Genomic DNA, 26,288 nt, shown 5'->3' with positions numbered 1-26,288 from the left:
ATACAGTATATAATCCTATGATGAAATGCACAAAAAGCCTTTACAAAGAGAACTGTAAAATGTAATTAAAGGATATTAAAAAGATTTGAGTCTGAAAAAAACCACACAAAGTTCCTTGGTGGGATTAGTTAACAGTATTATGATGGCAATTTTACCTCAATACATGTGCGATACAATTTCGATAACATATTCCAACGGATTTTTAAGAAACGTGAATATTTAGAAGTTGAGAAAATGTTCAAAATTAATCTGGAAGAGTAAATGGAACCAGAAAAATTTAGAGAAAGGAGAATGATGGGGAACTAACAGCTCCCAAAACAAACTATCGCTATTATGTTTAAAATTTTGTGATACGGGCACTAAAATAGGCCAAGGGAGGAGGGGGTGACAATGCGGGGTCCAGGAAGATCCCCGAGTTTCTTGCCTGGCTGGTCGATAGCTGCCATCACTCGGCATGAAGAATTCATGACCAGGAGGGATTACTGGATTTACGGGGAGGGGTGGATGTGTTGAGAGACGCTCCCTGACACGACTGGTTCCTCGCTCACCTCTCTGCATGTCTTTAGGTCTTTAAGAATGTTTCTGGTAACATAAACTGTGACACACACACATTTTGTAAAGGAGGTCATTAATTTTGTTCCATCAGTCCAGCTTTGGGCATTTTTCAGCTTCACTTTCACTTTCTAAAACATGAATGACTTTGAGCAAGTTTGGCATGACGCACCTTGTGTTCTACTTGTAGTTCAGTCTGCCACTTTGAAATAACATAGGGGGTAATAACCATTTTCCAATCAACACATATTCTGTAATTTTTAACTTATGTAAATGAAAATAGGTGTCAACATGTGGTTTACAGCGATGGGTGATTTCACTGAGTTTTAGATTCCATGAAGCCTCTAGGCTAATAATAGCTCCAGGAAAAAAAAAACCAACAAAGTCAGTGCTATTTATAAAATGACACAATGTGTTCTGAGGATACTAAGTGTTGTTTCACATGCTTTTCTCTACCAGGTATTCATTCAGTTAATAATAAGTGAGTGCCTTATATTTGTAAATATAGGACATAAAGGTAAAGATGGGACACGGGGCCTGCCCCAGTCACTAAGCTGATTTCTTCCACTAGACGGATAACCTAGAATAAACAAAACAAAACTGATCTACTAGAGGAAGCAAGTGTGGCCCAGCGCCCAGGTCAAGTCGAGTTTCTAAAACTACAACATAATTAAGTTTATAATTAATAAAAGTATGGATGAGATGCAATGACACGTCTCAGTTAAAAATACACATTTGTACAGATGAACCTATTTGCTGGGCAGGAACAGAGACACAGACATAGAGAATGGAGGTGTAGACACTGTGTGGGGGGAAGGAGGGGCGGGATGAATTGAGAGATGAGGATTGACATATATACAGTACCATGTGTAAAATAGCTAGCTAGTGGGAACCTGCTGTACAGCCCAGGGAGCTCAGCTTTGGTGCTCTCTGATGACCTAGATGGGTGGGATGGGGGGAGGGAGGTCCAAGAGGGAGGGGTATATGTATACATATAGCTGTTTCGCTTCATTGTACAGCAGAAACTAACACAACATTGTAAAGCCACTATACTCTGATATAAAAATTAATTAATTAAATTAAACCCCCAAAAGAAGTATTTGTTTAACCAGTTCCTTTTTAATAGTTCCCATTCTCTCTTAAAATTATTTGCAGTTGTCATGCTGTGCTCAAATGGAATTATTTGATAGGTTCTGCCTTACTTTCTCTCCCTCTCTTTGTTCGTTCCTTCCTCAATCCATCTATTTTGGAGGGAGAGGACATGGCATCCGAATGTCATATTAAGTTCCCCAAGCTGGATGTTATATTCTAAGAGCCTGAGTCTCTGGTTGGGGGACACAGTAAAAAAAAAAAAAAAAAAGAATACCTTTGAAAATGCACCTTATTTTACCACATTGCAGAATTCCTCATTTTGGTCACCTGAGGAACAGCCTGACAAGGCTTAGAAAAACAGCTTGTTACCATCCATGTGGGTGAAAAAATAAAGAAACCCCTTAGTTTTCCTTCAAACCAATGAAAAAAGTATTTGCAAAGCACAAGTTAAATTTTCACCCATTCATTTGGCTTTAGCGCAATAAACACAACACCCCAGAGTCGGGCATGGCAGAGGGGAACTGTCACACAGCAGCCCGGGAAGAAGGACAGCGAGGTAAGCTTTATTTTTTCCCTCGGCCATCTCTGCTTTCCGCCCACCCTCACCCTTCTGCTCCCAGTAAAGTGAGAAAGTAAAAGGCACTGCTGCCTGATTGAAGAAGGAGCATCTTGGGGTCTGTTCTTTTGGAAGAAAATGATTTCTTTCATTTTTGTTTTTTTGCAATTAAATTTTGCAGAAAAACAAAGCGGGGTGAGGGCAGGGGGTGGGGAACGGCTTTATATTTCTTTGCTGATTTAACAGGCAGGCAATTTCCAGAAAGACTTGAAGAAACTGTTTTCATTCATTAAAAAATATTACTGTCATTGCTATGCTATCCTATATAAGGCTTTTTCACATTCCAAACTTGACCGCAGAGATCGTAAATCTGGTTGTACACACGGTGTTTATTTTAGAATGGGGTAAGTGGGATGAGAACCATAAAGGTATTCAAGGAGGAGCTTGCTACCTTGCAAGTAGGGTGAAATGCAGACTCGTCAGTTTCGGACAATGGCTTAGCAACAGATTACAACACTAATCCATGATGGAGGCAAAAAGAGACTCCGCTCTTGGAATTCCAGTCAACCGTGCTCCTTGATGGACTTCTCCTTAACTACTCAATGAATTTCCAGAATTGTGAGGTTCTGCCCTATAATTAGAGGGACTAACTGAATAATAATTATTGGGCTCTGAAATACATTGAAAGGAGTTAAGTTTTTCTTTCTCCTATTATCATTTTACTTAATGTTATAATGCAAACAGAGCAAATCATCAGGTTAAAACCTTGCATCAGGTATTGTGTTTACATACATATTTCCTCTCCACTGCCTGGGAGGGAGGTACCACGATTCAGACCTTAGAGCAAAGCAAACCGAGGCTCAACAGATCCTATGAAGAGCTGGGCCAGAACACTAACCCAGAACAGCCCACTCCAACGTCTGTGCTTTCTACTGCTGGATTCTACCCTGCCTCAATCTTGAATATCATTTTAAAGCAAGAGAGATAGCTTATATTTTCTATATCATTACCAATCTTGTTTATATGAAAACGAACGTACACGTCCAAGGAATCAGAATCGTTTACTCATTCACTATTCTCCAAGCAAGACTGTTTTCCGGGAAGATGTTAATGGCTTCATCCAGAGGCTACTTTCTCTAATTATCAACGTGACTCAAGGAACGTTTAAATTCTCATTATAAATCTTAGTATCAAATAATAAGCCACGTGTCACAGGAAATTCTGCTTTAGAAGATGGTGCTAACTCACGAGTATCAGGATGGAAGTATTAAAATACTTCCTACAAGAAATACTAAAATAAGAGGGAAAGGCATTTTAATGTTTAATGATAGGTCCATCAACATAAAAGTCGTCATTTGGAGAAGAATGCATCGCTATTCATCAGAAGGCAAAATTGTATGCATGGACGATAATTAGTTGTTTCTACTATGTTTGGAACCCACTAAGTCTCTCCTCCCAGGCTCCTTTCCCTGAGTCCCCTAATAATGGATGTATTCTGGAAAAAAGAACCTTTCTGAAGGCAGCGTGTGTGTATTTGTGTGTTTGTGCACGTGTGTGTTCATCGTCTCCTAAAGACCAGTGGGGGATAGGAAATGGGAGGGAAAGGGGTCAGGTCAAGGACCCAAGTGATAGCCGTTAGTCTCCAGTCTTTGCACACAGAGAGGGGATGGGGCAGACCACAGCGAAGGGAAGGGAACAGGAGGTGTGGGACCACACAATTATTCTTCCTATGGGCGTCACAGTGCGTGTCGCAGGGTCATCCTTAAACCTAATCAGAGCAGAAGACTGTCCACGGGGCATGCTTGCAGATGCCAAATATGGACCCCCCAAAATCGCCATCACTGAAGGGTTTACTTGCTACGTTTACAATACCAAACAGAGCCAACACAACTGTTTTGTTTGTTGCCGCTACTGTTGTTACTCTATCACATTAAAAACTTTCTTAATCAACGTTAACTATGGATATACACAGCGCTCATCCAAAGCGGGTGTGTAGTCCTTTAACGTGGGGACTCAAAACTTCACTTAGACCTTATGCCTGAGGTACGATTCCAAAAAGCCAAAATACCAAGAGTGTAAAAGTGACACCTTATACTGACCACCTGTACGCATACATTCAATGAACAGCAGTATACATTTATTGTAATATTTTCCTTTTTCCTATGTGATGTTTGTTCTGAATGCAGAAGTGCAATGTTATGTCTGTCGAATCTAATAACTAAACCACCTGAGCTTGCATTTTGCGTGTCCTCTCTGGAATTACATCTTTTTATTCAGTCTTTTTTTATCTCACGTTACGAGGCATACACCCATGGGGTTGGGGGTACGGGGCTGGTTTTACACTATGGATATTTGTGTAGACATAACGGCCGATAGATTCATCTCCAAACGACCTGGTTCTTAGGTGCTCTAGACTGACATGGTTCTCTTTTTGTATTTGATACTCAGATGTGACACCTTGATTTCTGAGCGCCTGGAGAAGAGTCCAGAGCATTGACTCAGGCTGGGCAGGGCTTTCTGTGGGGCGTTAGGAAAGGGCAGCTAGCTTGGGAAGAGCTGGAGAGTGACTCCCAGGCCTGACTTGTCCCCCTCAAGCACTCTGCCCTAGGCTGCTCCTGAGACATTAAAGGGCTCAAGGCAAAATAGATTCACTTTCTTTTTCAAATTCTTTCCCAGTTGGAAAGAATTTTTACATAATATTGAGCAGAGTCTGAAAAACAACTTGTGTCGTTAACGTGGGGCATTTGTTATACTATCCTCTTTACACTTAATGTATATTTGAAAATTTTCCTTAATAAAGTTTCTAAAATGTCAAAAACATAAAAAAAGAAGAAGAAAAACAGGCAAATGAGCACATTAGTGGTTGCCAGGGGTTGGGCGAAGGGACGGGAGGAGAGTGACTGCCTAACGGGTACGGGATTTCCACTTGGGGTTACGAAAAAGTTCTGGAGTTAGATAGTCATGATGGCTGCTCAACACTGTAAATGTATGTAACGTCAATGAATTGTACCCTTTAAAACTGTTACAGTGGTAAGTTTTATGTTATGTGTATTTTACCACAATTTTAAAAAAAACTGGGTTGAAAAAAATAAAGAATATTTGTATGTGTAGAACTGACTCACTTTGCTGCACACCTGAAACTAACACAACATTGTCCATCAACTCTACTCCAATATAAAATGAAAAGTTAAAAAAAATGGGTTCCCTTCACAACGCTGCCTCAGACGCGTGAGACTAGCTAATTGCATGCTTGTTCCAAGGTTCCTGCAAACACACAGTGAAAAGATGAAAGCAGGGAGTCTGCTTCTCCTCTCCACCCCTGGGGCGCCGTCTCCCTGCGTTGAGAAAATCAAACCAACCTGGGATGTCTGAACCAAACTAGTACGTGTCCCTCTAACTGGAACTATCCCTAACCGTAACTGGGTAATACTGTCTTCTCTCTCGGCGGGGCGCGGGGGCGGTCAGCAGAGCTCCCCGCAGTTCTGAGCTTGCCTCTGGAGTCGGGGTCCCGGGCTCACCCCCAGCCGCCATCATTCACCAGCCTCTGCCCCTTCTTACCATCTTGCCTGATCACTGCTCTGGGTCCCACACTGCCTTTCCCACTCTTATCCTTTCCTCTTAACAGCCTCTTCTCACAGCGGCCAGGGGCTCCTTTTACCAAGTAAAACACGTCACGCTTCTGCCCCAAACTTGGATGCTTCCGTTTCACCTGGACAGGAGCCAACGTGCTGACACTGGCCCGATGGCCCCCGCTGCCCCACATGACCTAGGACTCCGGACTCTCCCTCACCTCCTCTCTCCTAAACCACACTGCCCTCCAGCGGCCACGTGGGCTACGTGCACACCACCTCCAGACCTTTGTCTTTAGTCCCATTTGCCTGGAATGTTCTTCAGCTCAGCTAATCCTTTTCCCCCCTGCAAACCTTTACTCAAGTATGTTTTTCACCATTGCCTTCCACGACTATTCCATCCAGAATTGTAACACGACTCCACCCTCACCAGGCCTGAGCCCTACAGCTTCCTACTGTCCGGCGTCTCTCACCCTCTAACAGACTCTAATTCCCTCACTTACTCTGTTTACTTTCACTGGAATGGAAGCTTTGCAGGGTCGGGGATATTTCTGGGTTTTGCTCACTCTTGGATCCTAAGCACCCAGAGCACTGTCTGGCACACAGAGGAGCCCCAGACGTAATTTCTAAATGACTATCCGCAGAACCGAATCTCCTAAGGGCTGGATAATTAACTTAAAGGAGTTGATGAACTTGCAAAGTCAGGATCTTGACCCAGACCCACGCCCTCCTACCACAGCTGTCCACCTCCCCATTTTAAATGTGTAGTCACCCCTCCCATCGTTTCAAGGGACGCAGTGAACCCATGTCAAAGAGCTGCTGGGAGGTCATCGCACAACCAGCATTTAATGAGCACACTTACTAGGTCAGAGAGGAAGACAAATGCCGAGGATTAGCAAGTGCAGCTCATAAATTTCCAGGAGGGAGCTCAGCTCACACAGCTGAGTTTCCTTAAATAGCAATTCTTCTGTGTCAGCCAAGTGACCAAATTGGACACCCTCAGGCCCCTGCACAACCCAGTGACGTGAGGAAACACCATTTTCCCTCATGTCCTAACTACCTAAGCCTCAAGGCACCTTGGCATCATGTAAAAGGAGTTCACGATGGTCACCTGAGTGACCTTGTTTCCTCCTGATAAAGCGAGAGACTTTGCCGGGAGACCGAGCTCCACTCACCAGGATGAAGACAGTGAAGAATATGACCACTATTGCCGCCGTGATGAACAGCTTTTTCCGGGGAAATACGGCAGCAGGAAGGAGAAACACCAGTGCGAAACAGATGGCCCCGCGGAGCCCACCGTAGGCAATGATGAACTGGTCCTTGAAGGTCAGGGGAATCGTCCGGAACCAGTTAATGGCCTGGGTCAGGACAAAGACACCTGAGAAGAAAAACAAAACCAAAGGAAACAGACTGTGTGAGGCCAGGACACAGGAACGTGAAGGCGCATTTTCTGGGCTTCTGTTTCAGGGTAAAGTATTTCCAAACGGGTCCCTTTCCTACCATCCTGCCCGCATTCCTCCTCCTGCCTCGCATCACTGGGCTCTTGGAATCAGAGACGCCAAGAGAGGTTAATTCCACTTAAAGGAAACGCATGAAAATACTCCGGGGAGGAAAGAGTATGTCAGGATGAGGGTAGAGGAGGAGAAACAGGAGAAGGGAGAGGCTGTGGAGAGCAAGGGGGTGGAGGAAGGAGATAAGAAAGACAAGAGCTCAAGACTTCAAGAAAAGAAGTGGCTGCAGCGGCCACCAAGGGGAGGGGCAGGAGGAAGGGCCCATCTCTCCACGCGCGACCCCCAGCGCTCACGCAGGGGATACACGCTCATTACCCAGCGCCCTCCAGATCAGGCAGAAGGCCAGGGTGAAGCAGACGAAGGCCCAGTTCCACTCGTGGTTCTTCCCCACGGTGGACACGCCCATGAAGATGAAGATCAGGGTCTCGCTGACGCTGCTCAGCATCTTCATGAAATACTTGATGGTCGTGTAGGATTTCTGAGACACGTTTTCTTCCACGTACTTATTCATGGTCATTGCACAAGCTATGATCCTACAAGAAGAGAGGCAGCCTCAGTTTAAACAGGGCAAGGGTCCTAATCAGCTCATCAGTCAGCACTTAGCTAACTGGTGGCTCCACCCTTCCACCGTGACGACAGCACCACTGACTGAGTTTGGTAAGTGAACGTGAGTTGCATCCTTGGAAACCCTACTGTCTCTAGAGGTCTTCATCGATACCCATGGCTCCAAGTGCCCGGCTCTACACAGCTTTCTAGCCTGGGGATGTGGACTTTGGCATCATCAGCTATACTGCCAGTATCACAAATATAGATAAACGAGTCCGTAATAAATTCAAAACCCATTATCTTCCTATAAAGCCAGTTCCATCTTCTCTATTCCTCTAGGGCCCCAAATGCTAAGCTATCGCTTAAAATCCTAAGCTTGAAACTATGGTCACATTGGAATTCTCTCTGCATCTCCTTGCTGCCCCCCTCACCATCTTACTGGTCACCAATTGTTTTCTAACCCTCATCCTGGATCTCTTGGACCCACCCACTCTTTTTTACCCCGATGCCTTAGTTCTGGGTCTCATTTCTACTTATCTACGATATCCACTTCTGGGAAATTCAAAACGTATTCACAGGCTCTGAAAATTCCTAGTGGAAAGAAACGGTTTTGCTTGTTTTCCCAGCACTTCCAAAACTCTGGGACCACAGAGGTCTTCATGTCCCTTTCCCTTGACATCTATCTTTTTTTAACTTTTATTTTATATTGGAACATAGTTGATTAACAATATTGTGTTAGTTTCAGGTGTACAGAAAAGTGATTCAGTTATACATATACATGTATCTATTCTTTTTCAAATTCTCTTCCCATTTAGGTTGTTACAGAATATTGAGCAGAGTTCCCTGTGCTATACAGTAGGTCCTTGTTGGTTATCTATTTTAAATATAGTAGTGTGTGAGCTTCCCTGGTGGTGCAGTGGTTAAGAATCCGCCTGCCAATGCAGGGGACACGGGTTCGAGCCCAGGTCCAGGAAGATCCCACATGCCGCAGAGCAGCTAAGCCCATGCACCACAACTACTGAGCCTGCGCTCTAAAGCCCGCAAGCCGCAACTACTGAGCCCACGTGCCACAACTACTGAAGCCCGTGCGCCTAGAGCCCATGCTCCACAACAGGAGAAGCCACCACAATGAGAAGCCCACGCACCACAACGAAGAGTAGAGCCCACTCGCTGCAACTAGAGAAAAGCCTGCAAGCAGCAACGAAGACCCAATGCAGCCAAGAATAAATAAATAAATCTATAAAAAAATAAATAAATATAGTAGTATGTACATGTCAATCCCAAACTCCCTAACTATCCCTTCCCCCACCTTTCCCCACTGCTAGCCATAAGTTCCTTCTCTGAGTCTGTTTCTGTTTTGTAAATAAATTCATTTGTATCATTTTTTTTTCAGATTCTGCATATAAGCGATATCGTACGATAGTTGTCCTTTTCTGTCTGACTTCACTCAGTGTGATAATCTCTAGTTCCATTCACGTTGCTGCAAATGGCATTGTTTCATTCTTTTTGACGGCTGGGTAATATTCCATTGTCTATATGCACCACATCTAGTATAATACCACACCTCTGCACAGTCTGGGGAAGGAAGGGCTCAGGATACAGCCCAGACTCCTAGGTTGGGTGCCCGAAGCCCTGCACACTCTCCCCTGAGTGACAATTCCAGGTGCCCCGACCCCCGGCCCTCTCTCCACTGAGCACCCAGCACATGCTCAACGGTCTGTAATTTCCCAAAGGGGCCCTGCTCTGTGCTGTCTTCTTGGCTGGAATGTACCCCCAGCCAACTCAAAGGCCACCCACAGGGGGAAATTTAGTATGAGCTGGGTGATAGCTCATACCAGCCTCCATCTAAGGAGACACAGTTACTAGAAATTACCAAAAAGGCATCATTATCCAAGGGTGCTGTAGAATAAAACAGCACAGAATCTGAGTGAGCTGCCTGCCTTCCACTGAGTGAGAACTGTGCCATGAGCTAATCACTGGTCATGATCTGTGAAGTTTCCCACCTTCTCAGAGCTCTAGAGCTGCAATGACCCTACAAGCTTTCCCCCAACCCCCTTCAACCACTGCACTTAGTCTCCCTTACCCTGAGATGTCTGATGTTTTACCAAAATCTTCCTACTCTAGGCATAAGGATAAGTAGAAGAATGAAAATCTAAGGGCCTTCTGAGTTGAGACCTAAACAGGTAACCACGAATATATCTCATTGCAAGGAACCGACCTGTTCCTTCCGTAGAAAACACGTATATCTATTCTGTGCCGCCTATGAAAACAAAACAAAGACCCCCCCCAAGCCAAGGACCATGCATTTAGCCTCAACGTCCCTGCCCACAGAAAGAGCAGGTATTTCTTTCAGACTGATATGAGTGAGGAATGCATAATTCCTGTGGCTCCCCAAACAAAGAGAACCTTACTAAACGGGCCAGTAAAATGCAGCAGCACAAACACACAGCAAAGCCTGTGAAGAGCTGAGGGCTTATCCAATAAGAGTCCACGTCTACAGAGCCTCCACTCTGCCAGGGACGGTGCAAACGCTTTGTATGAGTTATGTCAGTAAACCTCCTTACACGCCTCTGAGGCAAGTTCTGTCATGGTTCCCATTTTACGGATGAGAGAACAAAGGCAGACAGAGGTCCAGTGACTCAAGGTCACACAACTAATTGATGGTGGTGCCAGGATTTTAACCCAGGCAGTCTGACTCAAAGCCAGAACTGTTAGGGCCCTAACTCTTGCTCTTTCTTTTTTTTTTTTTTTTTGCGGTATGCGGGCCTCTCACTGTTGTGGCCTCTCCCGTTGCGGAGCACAGGCTCCGGATGCGCAGGCTCAGTGGCCATGGCTCACGGGCCCAGCCGCTCCGCGGCATGTGGGATCCTCCCGGACCGGGGCTCGATTATCCCTGATGAAAATGAGGTCCTCCTCCCCTGCCACGGCCATGTGCATCCGTTCCCAATCACAAGCCTCTTTCACTGGTTTCCTATGGCTGTGGTATTAGTAAATACTTAGTGGCTTAACAATAACACAGGTTTATCACCTTACACTTCCAGAAGTCATAAGTCCAAAATCATTTTCATTCTCTTCTTGATCTGGGGCTAATGTCAAGGTGCCGACAGGACTGTGTTACTTCAGGAGGCTCTAGGGGAGAATCAGTTCCTTGCCTTTTCTACTTTCCGGAGGCTGCTCACATCCCGTGGCTCATGGCCCTGTCATGCTGACCTCTGCCTGCCTGGTCCCATCTCCTCTGACTCTGACCCTCCTGCCTTCCTCTCATAAGGACCCTTGTGATTTCATCCAGCCCACCCGGATAATCCACTGTTCTCTCCCCATCTCAAGACCCTAACTTGATCACATTGGCGAAGTCCCCTCTGCCGTGCAGGGTAACATATCCCCAGGTTCTGGGGACTTAGACCTTTGGGGGCCATCCCTCAGCCGGCCACAGTGTTGTTGGCACTCACCTCCCTTGTGTGGTGGCCACGACCAAGGGCACATCCCCCGTGGGCCTGGTGACCGAAGCTAGCGGGAGCTCTGTCACACTGGCCTGACGTGAAAGCCTGGACCCTCCCCCAGTACAGCGGGCAGTAGACACTGTGGACCAGAGTGGCAGGTGGCATCACTGCCAGCCACCACCTGAATACAAACCACTCGTTAACCGCATTTCTGAACATTTTCATCTTGCATATTTTGGCTCAATTCTTTTTTAATCAGACTTTAAAAAGTAAAAGTTGCCCAATACTAAGTGATGAGGGCAAAAGCCAGAAGACTCTGAATCATACTATGTTTTATGAAGAAAAGACACATACACAGCAGCACATACTAATGAACCTTTCTTAAATGCTGCCAAGTTGAAAGCCTGTAACAAAACCAATGAGGGCCATCATTCTTTCTTGAATTCTCTTATCCCATGCAAAAGATGCTTTAAAATGGTTTGACTATTAGGCATTTAAACTTAAGGACAAATATGGAGAATGACAAACACCAAAGTACGTACCACCCAGCTTCTTCCAATCACTTTTACTTTTAACAATAAAGCATCAGCTATAGAGTTGAAACCCCTACATTTCTCATACCACCCCTATTTCCCTCTGTCCCTCTTGGATTTGGATTTTTTGTTTATCATTCAAAAAGGGATTGCTAAAGGGCTAAAGAAACTTGCTTTTGTGTATGTGCTAATTATTTCCCTCTGAGATCACGTTCACATCATTCACTGGGAAAGATATAAACCATACAGGCAAAACGTAATCTTCAGCCCATTAAATGAGCGATTAAACAAAAATTTCTCTTCAGAAATTATTGAAAACTATAGCTTTGATGTAGGAATAAAAAAATACATGAATTATACATGACTGTTCACGGGATCATTTTCCACTGCTTTGTATCCTTAACATGACACCAGAGTGATACTCCTGTCTGCCAGACACCTCCCTGTAACTCAACACCACCTCTGAACAGCACAGGTGCGATCCTCCGGGGGAAAAACACCCTCAGCAGGTACCAGAGGCCCCGGAGCCCGGCAATGCCCTGTTCAGGAAATGCGGGTGTCTATGGCGTGGATGAACAGTACAGGCTGGGGACAAATGTTTCAAAGGTCGCGTTCTGGCCCGTCATGTACAGCTCAGTGCACACAGCCTCTCAAGCAGAGGCCAGGAGGTGTTTCATTGCAAAGAGGGGTCTTTTTTGCTGTAGGATGCTCTAACCTACATCAAAGCACCTCACCTTCAGTAACATCCTATGTACACAAAACTACAAATGAGTTAGTCTCCCTTCAATTAGGGAGGTACACACAATAATACAGTCTCCCTGGAAGAGAGACTGCCCCTTTCCTGGATCATCACCTATAGCTGATAGTATTAACCGTCACCATAAGTTTGACTCTCCTTCATTTTTCTAAAAGAATTATGAGACGCTTCTAGAGCTGGGGAATGGTGCAAACTGGAGCCTTACTGGGTCTGGAGCTCGTGGCCAGGAGTGCCTTGGGTAGGAGGTCACGTCATAGCAAATCCCAGTAGCACTGAAGCACGTACAGAGAGGGAAGATTTCTTTCTCCACCAAAGAGAACTCATGAAACTTTCACACCTGAAGCCCACAGCCTCTCTCCCTCATCCTGAACATCAGCGTGATAATATCCACACCAAAATAATAACCAAAATAACTCGTGGCATTTTAGAAAACTCTAGATGAATTTCTTCACCCTAGAGCTCCTTCAAACATAAAACGACTGGCCTTCAGTATTCCCAGTCTGACCTTACTTGTATCAGCTCACGTCATTGAATCATCTTTCTCCCCACTTTCCATGTAGGTCTCTCTGTCCTAATCTTCCAATTTAGTTCATATGATCAGGAATAACAACTGAACATCAACCAATATCTTCTTAGCATCTACTCTGGGTCAAGTTCTGGGCTGGGATCTAGGAAGACGGATGCAAATAAGAGGCAACTTCTACTCCCAAGAGTCCGTGGTCTAAGAGGAGAAAGAGTCGTGGAAAGGTAATTGTAACACAGCATGGCAAGTGCCAGAAACGGAGGAGGGGAAGGATGCTTTGGGAGCACAGGAAAGGAAATCATTGCTTCTGCCACAAAAGAGGGGACATTTGAGCAGAATCTTCATGGGTAAGTGAGAGCTCTCCAAGCAGGAAGAAGAGGTAAATGATCCAGAAAAAGAAGAGGACACATTCAGAGCCATGAACAGGTTGGTATATTCAGGGACCTGAAGAATTGACTCTGCTGCGGGGGAGAGAGAGGAGGAGAAGGTTAACAGGTGAGGACACGGAAGTTAGGGGCCAGGTAATGACATGTGACATAACTCTTACGTGTTATGCTTAGGAGTCGATTGTATAGGCTGGTAGGGAAAATGAGAGATTATATCTTCCACCAAGTAATTAATGTTTATCTCCCCAAACCAACTGGAAGCTTCATGGGGGGAAAAGTGTCATCAGGGCTTATGACAGTGCCTGGCACCTCATTAATGTGTTTTGAATCGATGATGACATGGATCCAGGGGTGGATTACTCATCGGAACAGTGGTGTGTCGTGGACAGATTTGCATTCTAGAAAGAGAACTCTGAAGGACATGTGGAGGACAGATCTGGAGGGGAAAGACCTAGAGCTGGGAGTCAATTTGTTTCCCGCAGTGGTTTTTCGTTTGGTTTTCAAAATCCATTGCAGCACCTGGCCCGTATAACCTCCCAGAAAAGGTCTATGTTTGGACAGGTGTTAGGCTCCATTCCGTGGGACCACGTGGAGGTAAGGTTCATATAGAATTCACTGGGGCCCTCTGCTTTGTTATTATCTTGCCTCACATGGTGGTTTAACATAAATGTAGGGTGATTATCACCAATTTAGAGACAGAGAAGCTAAAGCACTATAATTAGCGGTTTTTACATTCACCGGCAATTGAGGTTTTCTTCATCACTGTAGCACTCTTAATGCAGCATACAAAAAATTCAGGCCAGCTAATACTGTCTCAACGGTCTTCCGGGGGGAAACAGACTTTCTATGCAGATAATATGTCACTGGACTATCTTCAGAACAGAAAATTCCAACTAACACTTTTTTCTATAGTACTCCACGACTCCACCCTGGCAGCCAATGAATCGATGTTCACGTCTATGGATGTCCACTTCCTCTCCACCAGAACCCACACTCTGAGCAGAGCAGGGGCTACCCTTCTTCCACAGGTAGCATGGCTCCCTGCATGCAGTGGTACCAAGTGTATGTTCGCCTGATGCTGGCTGAGTCTACCTTAATGGGGATCCACAGCCCTTCACTAGGCAGTCGGCATCTGTAGAACCAAAGGGAACGGCATCCATAAAGATGGCGGGCAGTGAAGGCAGATTTCTGGTTGTGAAGATAAAACATACACATACCTTGTCTGTGTTCACTTACATATGGTGTAGCCATGACTCGGTTAATTCCGTTTATAAATACTAGTACTTTTATTTTTTTGAAGAGTGGTCAATTCTCTAATTTCGATTTCCACGTTAGACCTGTTCTGTAATCTGAACTGTGAAGAATTAGAACTGAGCTGACAGAAAGAATGTTGCAAAATTCTTTCATGCCTACTCCATGCCTGTGTGTGATCTTAAAAAGTATGGATTCAGTTGCAGGAAAATACTGCCCAAATAACAGTTGCACATTCCCCATAAAGACTTTGCCAAACATAAAAGCATACTCTACTAATCAGTGCCAAGCATTAGCAGAGATGAAGAACAATTAAAAAGCTTTCTCTGTATTGATTAAAGCCAGGTCTGTGGTGACTCAGGGTACACTGTATGTTCTCAGAATAAAGTACTCACTCATGTGAGGTAAATTAATTATTCCAGGGTACGAATTTACTATACAATGGATTGCCTCTTCCAGGAAACCTGACAACCAAGAGAAAGTGAGTTTGACATATGAGAAAATTTTTTTAAAATTCTTTTTCAAAGCAATATCCAACCACCAAAACGGAACAGCCTTTCTTAAAATATCAAAATGAAATAAATTCAAATAATTATAGATGCTTGATGATTCATGCAGTCTTGCCCATTTCATGGATTTTCCACATCTCGTGTTTTTTTTCTACTTTAGATGCTTTCAACTCAACTACTGTTTATAGCTCATTTCCTGCCTCCTAAAGCAAGCATGGTCTTGTGGAAAGAACACATAAGAGATCACAGCTCAGGGTCAAAAGTGTGATGAAACACAAGGCATCAAGGGACCCACGGCATCCACTGACTCTAGTCGGGGACTGTTGACAAAGGCATGAGAGGCAGGAAGACTGGACCAAGATCTTGATGATGGAATTAAAGTTTTCCAGCTGGGGCTTCCCTGGTGGCGCAGTGGTTGAGAGTCCGCCTGCCAATGCAGGGGACGCGGGTTTGTGCCCCGGTCCGGGAGGATCCCACGTGCCGTGGAGCGGCTGGGCGGCTGGGCCCGTGAGCCATGGCCGCTGAGCCTGCGCGTCCGGAGCCTGTGCTCCGCAATGGGAGCGGCCACAGTGAAAGGCCCGCGTACCGCAAAAAAAAAAAAAAAAAAAAAAAAAAACAGAAATGGGAATTATTCTCGGAAATTATACCGTATTTACATTTCTGTTTATAATCCTATTTTTCACCTTGGCCTACATATAACTAGAAAATAACTTTAGCCTTATTATAACTTCAGAGTCTGAAAGACGAAAATGCCACTTTAAATTGTAAGCCCTAGACCAAGAGCAATGTAGTGATGACTTGATCATCAAATCAGTTTCTACAGCGTAATTGAAACACAGGCCAGCAGTAATATAATCATTTTCAGATAAAGACAAAGACCAGTCAAGAAACAGTCAGAAAAGCAAAGTGATGGCAGAATCAAACAGCAAAAACGAATGGTGAGCTCTACGGAGCAAAGCTAACAGAGGTACGATACAAGCCATATATGTAATCTTCAAGTTCCTAATAGTCATGGTTAAAAAATGTAAAAAGATGCTGGTGAAGGCAACTTTCATAATATGTTTACTTAATGCGACAGATCTAATACACTGTCATTTCAACATGCAAGCCGTATAAAAAACATTGAGATATTCTACAATCTCTTCCTACTAAATCTTAAAAATCTGATGTCTATTTTACACTTAGAACACACCTCAAGTTAGACTGGCCACACTTTAAGCGCTCTAAAGCCACATGTAGCACATGACCACAAGAGTGGACTACACTCAGGAAAACAAAAAAAGTGGCCGTCCACCGGTTTTGTTCCTCCTTCAAAAAACCAAGCCAATACTGGAGTTTACCAGCTGAATCTATTTCATTAAAAGTTTAAACCATCAAAATAAATGAAAATACGTTCCCGAATCATTTACACTAATCTGGGTAAATACTGTGTGATCTCACGTATCTGGTATCTAAAAAAAGCAAAGTCTCAGAAACAGAGAGTCAACTGGTGGTTGCCAGGGGCTTGCAGGGGTTGTACGGGAAACAGGTAACAGTGGTCACAGGCTACAAACTTCCAATTATAAGACGAATAAGTTCTGGGATCTAAGGGGCAGCATGGTGACTGGAAAATCCTGGATGTGATGGTACATTCGATAGTACAGGCAGTTAACAATACTGTATTGTGTACTTGAAAGTTCTCACCACACACACACAAAGAAGGGCAGCTACGTGAGGTGATGAACGTGTCAGCTAACTTTATGGCGGTGATCCTTTTGCAATATACACATATTATCTAATCATCACGTTTTTACACCTTAAACTTACACAATGATGTGTGTCAATCACATCTCAATAAAGCTAGGGGGAAAAAAAGGGTTATAATTTCAAATTCCTTCCTGACTTTTCTAGTTTTGCCCTGCAGGTGAGGCAAAATTATACAAAAGAAAACAAAAGATTAGGTGAGTCACCATTAAAAATATAATACAGTTTTGTTTGTTTCTTTTTCACTTTTTTCCTGAATGTGTCCGGAAAATTAAGGGAGATACGATTTGTCTTTTTTCTATTGTTTAACTAATTTCCTGCCTCAGCTTACTATCTTCCTCCCTTACCCACTGCCCCCGTGCCATTTAGTGTTTGAGGTGGTCACATAAGGGTTTTTTTAAATATTTTATTTTGGCAGTTTTGAAATACATACTGTTCTTCCACTTTTATAGGTTTGTTATTTTACAATTTGATTTAACTTAAATAGAACTGAATTGGTCACTGTAAAAACTCATTCTTTTTTTGCTGTACCACACAGCACGCGGGGTGCAGAATCTTAGTTCCCCGACCAGGAATCGAACCTGGGCCCCCTGCAGTGGAAGCGCACCAGATCACCAGGGAAGTCCCCATATAAGATTTTAAAGAGGTCAGTTCTGACCAGTGAGAGCTATCGGTGAAGGCATACAGCATCATCAAAAACAAAGCTTTTATTTGCCAAGACAATATAAGGTACAAAGAGACGGTGAACAGAGCACGAGACCCAGAGCCATAGATGGAAGCCTGCGTTATGGTCCCCTCTCTCCTTTCCCTCCAGACTCTACCTCCCTGCTGTTCTACGTGATGTGCAGGCATGCACAGCCACCCCCCAGCACCTGGACTTAGCCCTGGTCTAAAGCATCGTCTCTACCTGTCCTGCTCCAAGAGCCCCAGCTGGCCTGCAGTGAAGCCAACAGCTACTCTGCATGCAGGCTGCAGGATTAAGCCAATTCTTATGCAACTGACTCAGTCTTTAATAGCCATTTCTTCTATAAGAAAATTTTTTTTTGTTTCAGGGGAAGATGTGGGTGTTAGGTTAGGGGTGAATTTGAAGTTTAAAGCTCCAACTAGAAATAAGATGATGTGGCCTGCTCCCTCCCTGTTTTATCAGGCTTTAAGACTAATTCGATTTACATGGAGGCCAGGCCAGAGACTAGGTGATGACTGATGACTTGTGTGCAGACTAGCATTTATCCAGGTTGTGTTATCCAGATTGCTTTGTTAAAGCTCCAGGTCACCTTCTTACACGGAGAAAAACACCCAGTAAACATGAGAAAAGGCTAGGGAAAATTAATAAAAGACACCTGTCTTACGCTCAAAATAAACAAATGATCAAACATGATGCTTTGGATCATGTTTTATGAATGTCTTGAAATGTCACGTGCTCTTTTCTTCCCCCCCCCCCCCCCCCGTATTTTGAGAAGACCGGTAAACGTGAACTAGTCATCGTGGCCTGTAGGGCTCTGGTTTCGTACGACTGTATCTTGAAGAGATGGTCTTCTAACTGCTACACCTGGTGGGCAAACCAGGAGCAACCAGAAGAAGAAGCTACAAGATGGCCAGCAAAAGCATGCTTTCTTATTGTTCTCAAAGTTTTCAACAGATGACAATCACCAATTCCTACACAGGAAGACAGGAAAGAAAGGGAACAGGATCCTCACAGCCTCAGCAGTGACCGCTTCCGAACAGCGAGCGCAGCCCTGCTCCTTTATCCCTGAGCCCGGCATTCTGGAAATGCCTGTGAAAGTCTCATTTTAAAAATGTCATTGAAAGGTGCTTGTTTTTATTTTTTTAATTTTTTTTACATCTTTATTGGAGTATAATTGCTTTACAATGGTGTGTTACTTTCTGTTTTATAACAAAGTGAATCAGTTATACATATACATATGTTCCCGTATCTCTTCCCTCTGGCGTCTCCCTCCCTCCCACCCTCCCTATCCCACCCCTCTAGGTGGTCACAAAGCAACGAGCTGATCTCCCTGTGCTACGCGGCTGCTTCCCACTAGCTATCTACCTTACGTTTGGTATTGTATATATGTCCATGCCTCTCTCTCGCTTTGTCACAGCTTACCCTTCCCCCTCCCCATATCCTCAAGTCCATTCTCTAGTAGGTCTGTGTCTTTATTCCTGTCTTACCCCTAGGTTCTTCATGACATTTTTTTTTCTTAAATTCCATATATATGTGTTAGCATACGGTATTTGTCTTTCTCTTTCTGACTTACTTCACTCTGACAGACTCTAGGTCTATCCACCTCATTACAAATAGCTCAATTTCATTTCTTTTTATGGCTGAGTAATATTCCATTATAGATATTTCTCCAAAGAAGATATACAGACTGCCAGCAAACACATGAAAGAATGCTCAACATCATTAATCATTAGAGAAATGCAAATCAAAACTACAATGAGATATCATCTCACACCAGTCAGAATGGCCATCATCAAAAAATCTAGAAACAATAAATGCTGGAGAAGGTGTGGAGAAAAGGGAATCCTCTTGCACTGCTGGTGGGAATGTGAATTGGTACAGCCACTATGGAGAACAGTATGGAGGTTTCTTAAAAAACTACAAATAGAACTACCATATGACCCAGCAATCCCACTACTGGGCCTATACCCTGAGAAAACCATAATTCAAAAAGAGTCATGTACCACAATGTTCACTGCAGCTCTATTTATAATAGCCCGGTGCTTGTTTTTATTGTTAGAGTGGATACTGGGACATATCCTGGACGGACCTGTTAACTGGAGACCCAGGGCCCAGGCCTCACCCTACAGCCATGGCTTTTGCCCACCAGGGCCTCACTTTGCTCATTCATAAGATGGAACTGGTAATTACCAGTTCCTACTTTCTTTGCAATAATGCTGCTAGAATAATTGAAACACCAAATCGAAAATATTTTAAGTGCCCTCTAGAGAAGAAACACTAAGGAATTATCAACCCATGAAAACAAAACTAAAGAATATTGGGTGCCTGCTGTCCTATCAGGAGGACGTGGCCATTTTTTTTTAATTTGTAGAGCACAGCAAAGAGATATCAGTATTTCCCGGCAGGCTGCCGGCTGCTGTGGGGACCAAGCATCTCCCTCTTCAGGACGGTGGGTTTTCGGCATCCCATGCCTGGATCCCAGGGCAATGTACAAGGTGAGGACCAGAAAGGTGCCTGATGCCCACAAGGGGGAACAGAGTCCCAGCTCAGTTCATGTCGGTGTGGATCTGAACTTAGGAATCCCTTAGGCGTCTGTTAGTGTCCTTGGGTAAGGGGGATGATGGGAATCATTTTTGTTTTATCCCTGCGCAGTTTTCTGAACATAAAGTTCAAAACACATGAGCCAAGAAACAAATTTCTGAAATCAATGCTATGAGTCCCCTCTCCAACCCCAACTATAGAGCTGTGATACGTGAGGGGTCTCGTTTAAGAGACTAGAAACTTTCCCTTAACTTTAGCTCTAGAGCTGTGGAAACGCACTCTGACGCACGCACACGCACACACACACATGCACACGTACACACTTTCCCTACTACAACTTATCCCAGTATAGAAATGAGCAGAAAGATATTAGAAAATTAGAAAACAGGAACTTTCATCTACCCCCTAGTGTTTGAAGCTAAAACTCTCCTGAACACACAGGAACACGTGGACACAAATAATTCCTTAACGTTAAATAAAGAATTGAACTATTAGGAGAGGCCACAAAGGGGAAAGAAAACCTAAGACTGTCCAGAAGCCAGCTCTGCAAACAGCTTCTAAGACAAAGAACGAGAAGACAGATGGAACTCCACCTCCTATTAATTTACCTGTTGTCAGTGAAGACCATATCAGATCACAAGTTCATGACAAAAAACCAACAGCAGTGACAGTAGGCTTTGTGGATGCCAGGATACACTGCTTCCAACATCTTTCCAAAGAAATCAAAATGCTGGAATCCTGCCCAGTGCTTTCCTACCTACAACTAACACAACACTGTAAAGCAACTATACTCCAATAATTTTTTTTTTAATTTTCGTAGAGTAAAATTCACTTTTCTTTGGTATAGAGTTCTGTGAAGTGAGATAAATGCATACAGTTGTAGAACCTTCACTACAATCAAGATATAGAACAGTTTTATCACGCCCACAGATTCTCTCATTCTGCCCCCTCCTAGTCAACCCTTCTCTTCATGTCCATCCTCTGGAAATCACTTATCTGTTTTGTCTCTGTAGTTCTGCCATTCTCAAAACATCTTATAACTGGAATCACACTGAATTTATCCTTTGGAATCTGAGTTCTCTCACTTAGCAATATATATCTGAGATTTATCCATGTTGTTGCATATGTTAATAGCTCATTACTTTTTACTGCCGAGTGGGATTCCATTGTACACATGTACCATAATTCATTCATTCATTCACCAGATGAAAGACATCTGAGCTGTTTCTAGGTTTCGGTGATTATGAATAAAGCTGCTGTAAACATTCACACACACACACATACAAAAAAAGACACTGCATTTTGAACCCAGACCCATCTTCTGCTCTACAGAAAGATGTTTCTTTTTCATCAGACTTTTGTATCAACTACCTGCTCATTACATGATCTCATTCTAAGACAGGCTGCCCAAGAGTCCACCCAGGACAAAGTTGAAGCACGGGGCATCGGAAAGGCATTAAGAAGAGGAAGGAAGAAGGCGAGAGGGATGGAGAAGTGGGAGAGAGGGGAGGACAAACCCTGGGAGGACCAGGTTTCACGCTCCACACTCTTACAAATTCAGAGAGAGGTGCTGCAACCCTTCTCTCAGTTCCCCAGCTGTCTGACCCCTCTGCCGACTTCCCTTTCCCTGTGGCTCCCATTTCTCTTAAACAAAAAGGGGCTCTTCTGTCCGCCTGCCGATGCAGGGGACATGGGTTCGTGCCCCGGTCCGGGAAGATCCCACATGCCGCGGAGCGGCTGTGCCCGTGAGCCATGGCTGCTGAGCCTGCGTGTCCGGAGCCCGTGCTCCGCAATGGAGCCTCTGCTCCACAGCAGTGAGAGGCCCGCATACCGCAAAAACAAACAAACAAACAAAAAGGGACTCTTCTGAGCATGCTCAGAAGTCACGTGCCGTCACTCCCATTAACCTTAACACCTGCTTTTAAACGGTAAAAGAAGGTGCCATCAGCATGAAGTACGATAGGAATTTCTACACTCGGTACAAGTTAAATGCGGAAAAAATGACGAGTTCTATAAAAGAGGTGTCTGTGGACGTGGAATGTTAATTACATCATGACACCAGGATGCCCTGGACCGACATCCTCCAGCAAGGACAGTGAATACAGCCTGGAAGTGCACACAGTGTACTTTCCAAAGGGCGGACATGCACATCTGTGATGTACCCCATACAGAGACAACACACACGGTCAGGTTCTGAAGACCACGCTAATCACCCCACCTTAGGAAACAAGGGTGTGACTTCTGAGAACAAACGCACTTTGACGTAAATCTGTCCCTTCGTTTGCTCTCACAGCATTAACAGGGGTACACGGTAAAATGCAAAAGTGTTTAAATCTCCTGGAATATTTCATGTAATTATTAACATAATTTTAGTGCACTCACTGTGTGCTATGACAATATTCATGTCAATGCAATAAGGGACTTTTCTGTGCACTAAGTTGTATGGTAAATGTTTACTTTGAAGTTGTGGACAAAAGTGAGGTTTTTCATCTGCCAACAAACCACAGTAGAGAACTACCCGTGCAGTTTCCCAGGAATACGTGGCCCCATTTGTCCCTGACGTCCTAATTCCCAGAGCAAGGAAAGCCCTGATCTTGTCTTTGCAGGAGGCTGGGGACGTGAGGCATCACAAGCTCTGTGGACTCTGGGCACCCCCAGACATTTCTAAGCAGAGACACCCCAGCACGCCAACCCCATCCAACACTTCACCTGTCCTCCCCACACTCTGGACAAGCATATTTAGATAACTCTGTGCGGGTTCTAGAACTTTTACATATGCACTTGGTTGAAATATATTCAAGGTTCTTACACCAACCATTGCTACAATACTGCTGGGAAACTAGACACAAAGTCCCTGCCCTGTAATCTTTGCAGAGACCTTGTCACCAGCTGATCAGACACTTTCAATGACACCAGTCAAAGAACAGTGAGGAAACTGGAGGTCATACAGAAATGATATGAATAGCCACCAGGAAGGCACTGCACATTTCATTACTGGGTCAGACTGGATGGCTACAGTGCTTTATTTAGGTTCCCTGGGATACAGAAAACCACACAACCTTCTAACGCATGGCTTTCACTACAGTGGGTTCCACTCTCCTCGTGGAGGGAGACAAACCTCATCTGCTTCTGGTATGAAAGTGGTGGTGCGGGGCAAAAGCAAAGCAATCCTTAATCAAAGCGTCACCTAAATCAGGGTGCAAGAGAAAACTTCAGGAAGAACTAGACCTACATTTACAACACAAAACTCTAAATAGCGTAGCAGGCCCCAGCAGGACAGCTTAACATGTATTAAGCTGTAAATAAATATTTGTCAAAATTAAAACTTTTTTTGGCCACAAGGCTTGAGGGATCTTAGTTCCCTGACCAGGGATCGAACCCAGGCCCCCAACAGTGGAAGTGCGGAGTCCTAGCCACCGGACTGCCAGGGAATTCCCCAAAATTAAAACTTTGAAAGGCATTCCATTAGTAAGCATTTTTCACTGGCCCTATACAAGGTGTGACCATAATATGACAGGCTTATTCTTGGAAGCTGTAGAAACATCCACACCCAACAAGTACCCTCCTTCAAAGTGACCCTCCAAAGGCTAAAACTGGATCCAAACGCTACCGGCCACTTGTAGAATTTTTTGAGAACATCCTTCCAAATCAGTTAGTGAATGATACACAACTGTGTCGTTAATAATTAATTTCTTGCTTTATCCACTTCTTGCTTTATAACCATACCTCTTTCTTTAAGAAGCTGAACTCAAAGTACACGACGGCATGCCTTATTCACTGAATTTTGCTTTGAATGATGTAAAGCTATGATCTCAAATCAAATCTATTATACAGAGTGAAGGTTCTCTACTACTAACATTATTCAAAGGAACTGACATAAGCAATTCCAGAATTCCAGATGAAGTTTGGGGGATACAGCCTGGGTGGAGTTAGTGGACCTGAGCAACACTGAATGGGCACCAAACTCTGAAAATTCTTGGTGCCTGACCATCCACCCCAACACTTTATTGTCTTATTTCATGAGATCCAAGAGGCCACTTTTAAGGCTTCCATTTTAGCACCAGATCACTTGCCTACACTTTTTTTTTTTTTTTTTTTTTTTTTGCCGCATGCGGGATCTTAGTTCCCGGACCAGGGATCGAACCCGGGCCCCCTGCAGTAGAAGCGTGGAGTCTCAACCACTGGACGGCCAGGGAAGTTCCGCTTTGGGATACATCTGGCTGATCCATACTTTCATTTCTTTGAAACAAAGAGTAACGAAAATCTACTTTAAATTTTTCTTAAAAGAATTCAAGAACATCTACTCTTTTACATAACATATTCAACTTTCACATCGCAGCTTAGAATACATGAATTCCACAAAATGCCACCAAGTGCTTTTAACAAGGAGTTCAATACTTACGCCATGATGCCCGACAGGTGGAACATCTCGGCTGTGATGTAGGACAAGTAGCTGTACAGGAAGACGAAGAGCGGTTCGATCACGCGGATGTTGTGTGTGAAGCGAGTGGTAAACGCCGCAATGAAGCCCAGGAAGATGCCGATCAGCACGCCGCCAATCCCCACGACAAAGAAGTTGGCGATTCCGGCAAACACGTCGATGGTCTCGATGGTCTTCATCTGACAGAAAGACTTGAACAGGTTGTACAAGACCTGTGGGAGAGGCAGAGGGCACGTCAGGACCCCCCAACTTCCCCGACATCCTCACGGCCCCAGAAATCTTCCTACCTCCTAACAAGGGCGTGTCTTCCGTGCCCCAAAGTGGACGATCAGTGGAAGTGACTGGGCATCTCTTTTTTTTTTTTTTTTTTTTTTTGCGGTACGCGGGCCTCTCACTGTCGTGGCCTCTCCCGTGGCGGAGCACAGGCTCCGGACGCACAGGCTCAGCGGCCACGGCTCACGGGCCCAGCCGCCCCACGGCATGTGGGATCTTCCCGGACCCGGGCATGAACCCGTGTCCCCTGCATCGGCAGGCGGACTCAACCACTGCGCCACCAGGGAAGCCCGTCTTTATTTCACATTTTAACAGTGCATTTAATAGCTGCAAACAAAAAGCATTGATGAAAGCGTGTCATCAAGAAAACTATTTCTAGACGTGAGAGAGAGGAAACTTCAAAGTTAATTTACGTGACCTACTGCTAAAACATCACTTTTTGGATCCTAAAGGATTATTTTAAATGGCTTGGTTGCCCTTCAACATACCCTGCTTGCGTTGCCAATGCTTGGGAAGGAGTATGTCACAGAGAAAGCTTGTGAGTGCTGGCTGTGAATTTAGGGACACTTCAAGGCCCCTGCTGTGGGGTTGCACCATGGAAGGGACCCACTCATCCATACAGGTCCCCTCCCTGAAGACATCCTCCTCCCAGGTCACTGAGGTCCTTGCCCCGCCCACACATGCACCTCTGGTGAAACACAAGACCTGATGGGGTTTTCTTCAAGCCAAGAGACAGCAACCAGTGTGTGTGTGTGTGTGTGTGTGTGTGTGTGTGTGTGTGTGTGTGTATCTACTGTAACTCCATGCACATGTGTCCTTCTAAAGTGACGAGACTACACTGTTGCTTGGTTTCTGAAAAATTTACACAGTCTTTTACACAGTTTAATTAAGTCTTCAAAAATGTCAGGCGTTCACACCTGCCGGGCAGGATGCTTTCAAACATGTTTCCAAGGACCACTGAGCAAATGGCATGGGAAGTGATGCCTGCCTCCGGAGTAATTTTTTCATGAAGGCAGCAAGTGAAATACAGTCAGGCACATGCCCTGCTTCTTGTGCTATTTGCAGAGGGAATCTCCAGGGAAGCCGGCTAATGGGACACTGGGATAAACACCTCTGGAGTACAGGCCGTACTACACCCTCCTTGGGATTCTGAGAAACTCAAAATTAAACCCATCCGTCCACGGGCACACAAAACGTCAGAGGCGATACCAAGGATCCAGGTCTCCTACCTCTGGGTCAGTTCTTCAATTTTAACCATGAGAATGAATCAGACACTCTGCTAACCAGAGTGTGTCCTGGCAAAAAGCCATTTCACCCTTTTCTACTTCACTAACGGTCCTTTATAGCCTACACATTACAGGTTTTGGGGAACTTTTTCCT

General features: G+C 44.5%; 1 protein-coding gene across 2 annotated transcripts in view; it reads right to left on the bottom strand.

Moving 5' to 3' along the window:
- The window catches only part of SLC9A2 (solute carrier family 9 member A2), an 89,190-nt gene that overhangs the window by 22,714 nt on the left and 40,188 nt on the right, over positions 1-26,288 (bottom strand). For both annotated transcript variants that reach the window (XM_032653119.1, XM_032653120.1), the window contains exons 3-5: positions 24,597-24,847; positions 7,596-7,813; positions 6,945-7,147 (exon numbers count right to left, since the gene is read on the bottom strand). In XM_032653119.1, coding sequence (XP_032509010.1) covers positions 6,945-7,147; positions 7,596-7,813; positions 24,597-24,847 — 672 coding nt within the window. The remainder of the gene's footprint in view (positions 1-6,944; positions 7,148-7,595; positions 7,814-24,596; positions 24,848-26,288) is intronic.

This window comes from Phocoena sinus, chromosome 13 (genome assembly GCF_008692025.1).
Source record: "Phocoena sinus isolate mPhoSin1 chromosome 13, mPhoSin1.pri, whole genome shotgun sequence".
NCBI lineage: Eukaryota > Metazoa > Chordata > Mammalia > Artiodactyla > Phocoenidae > Phocoena > Phocoena sinus.
The sequence above is the reverse complement of the archived record's forward strand: the minus strand, read 5'-3'. Positions and strand labels throughout refer to the sequence as shown.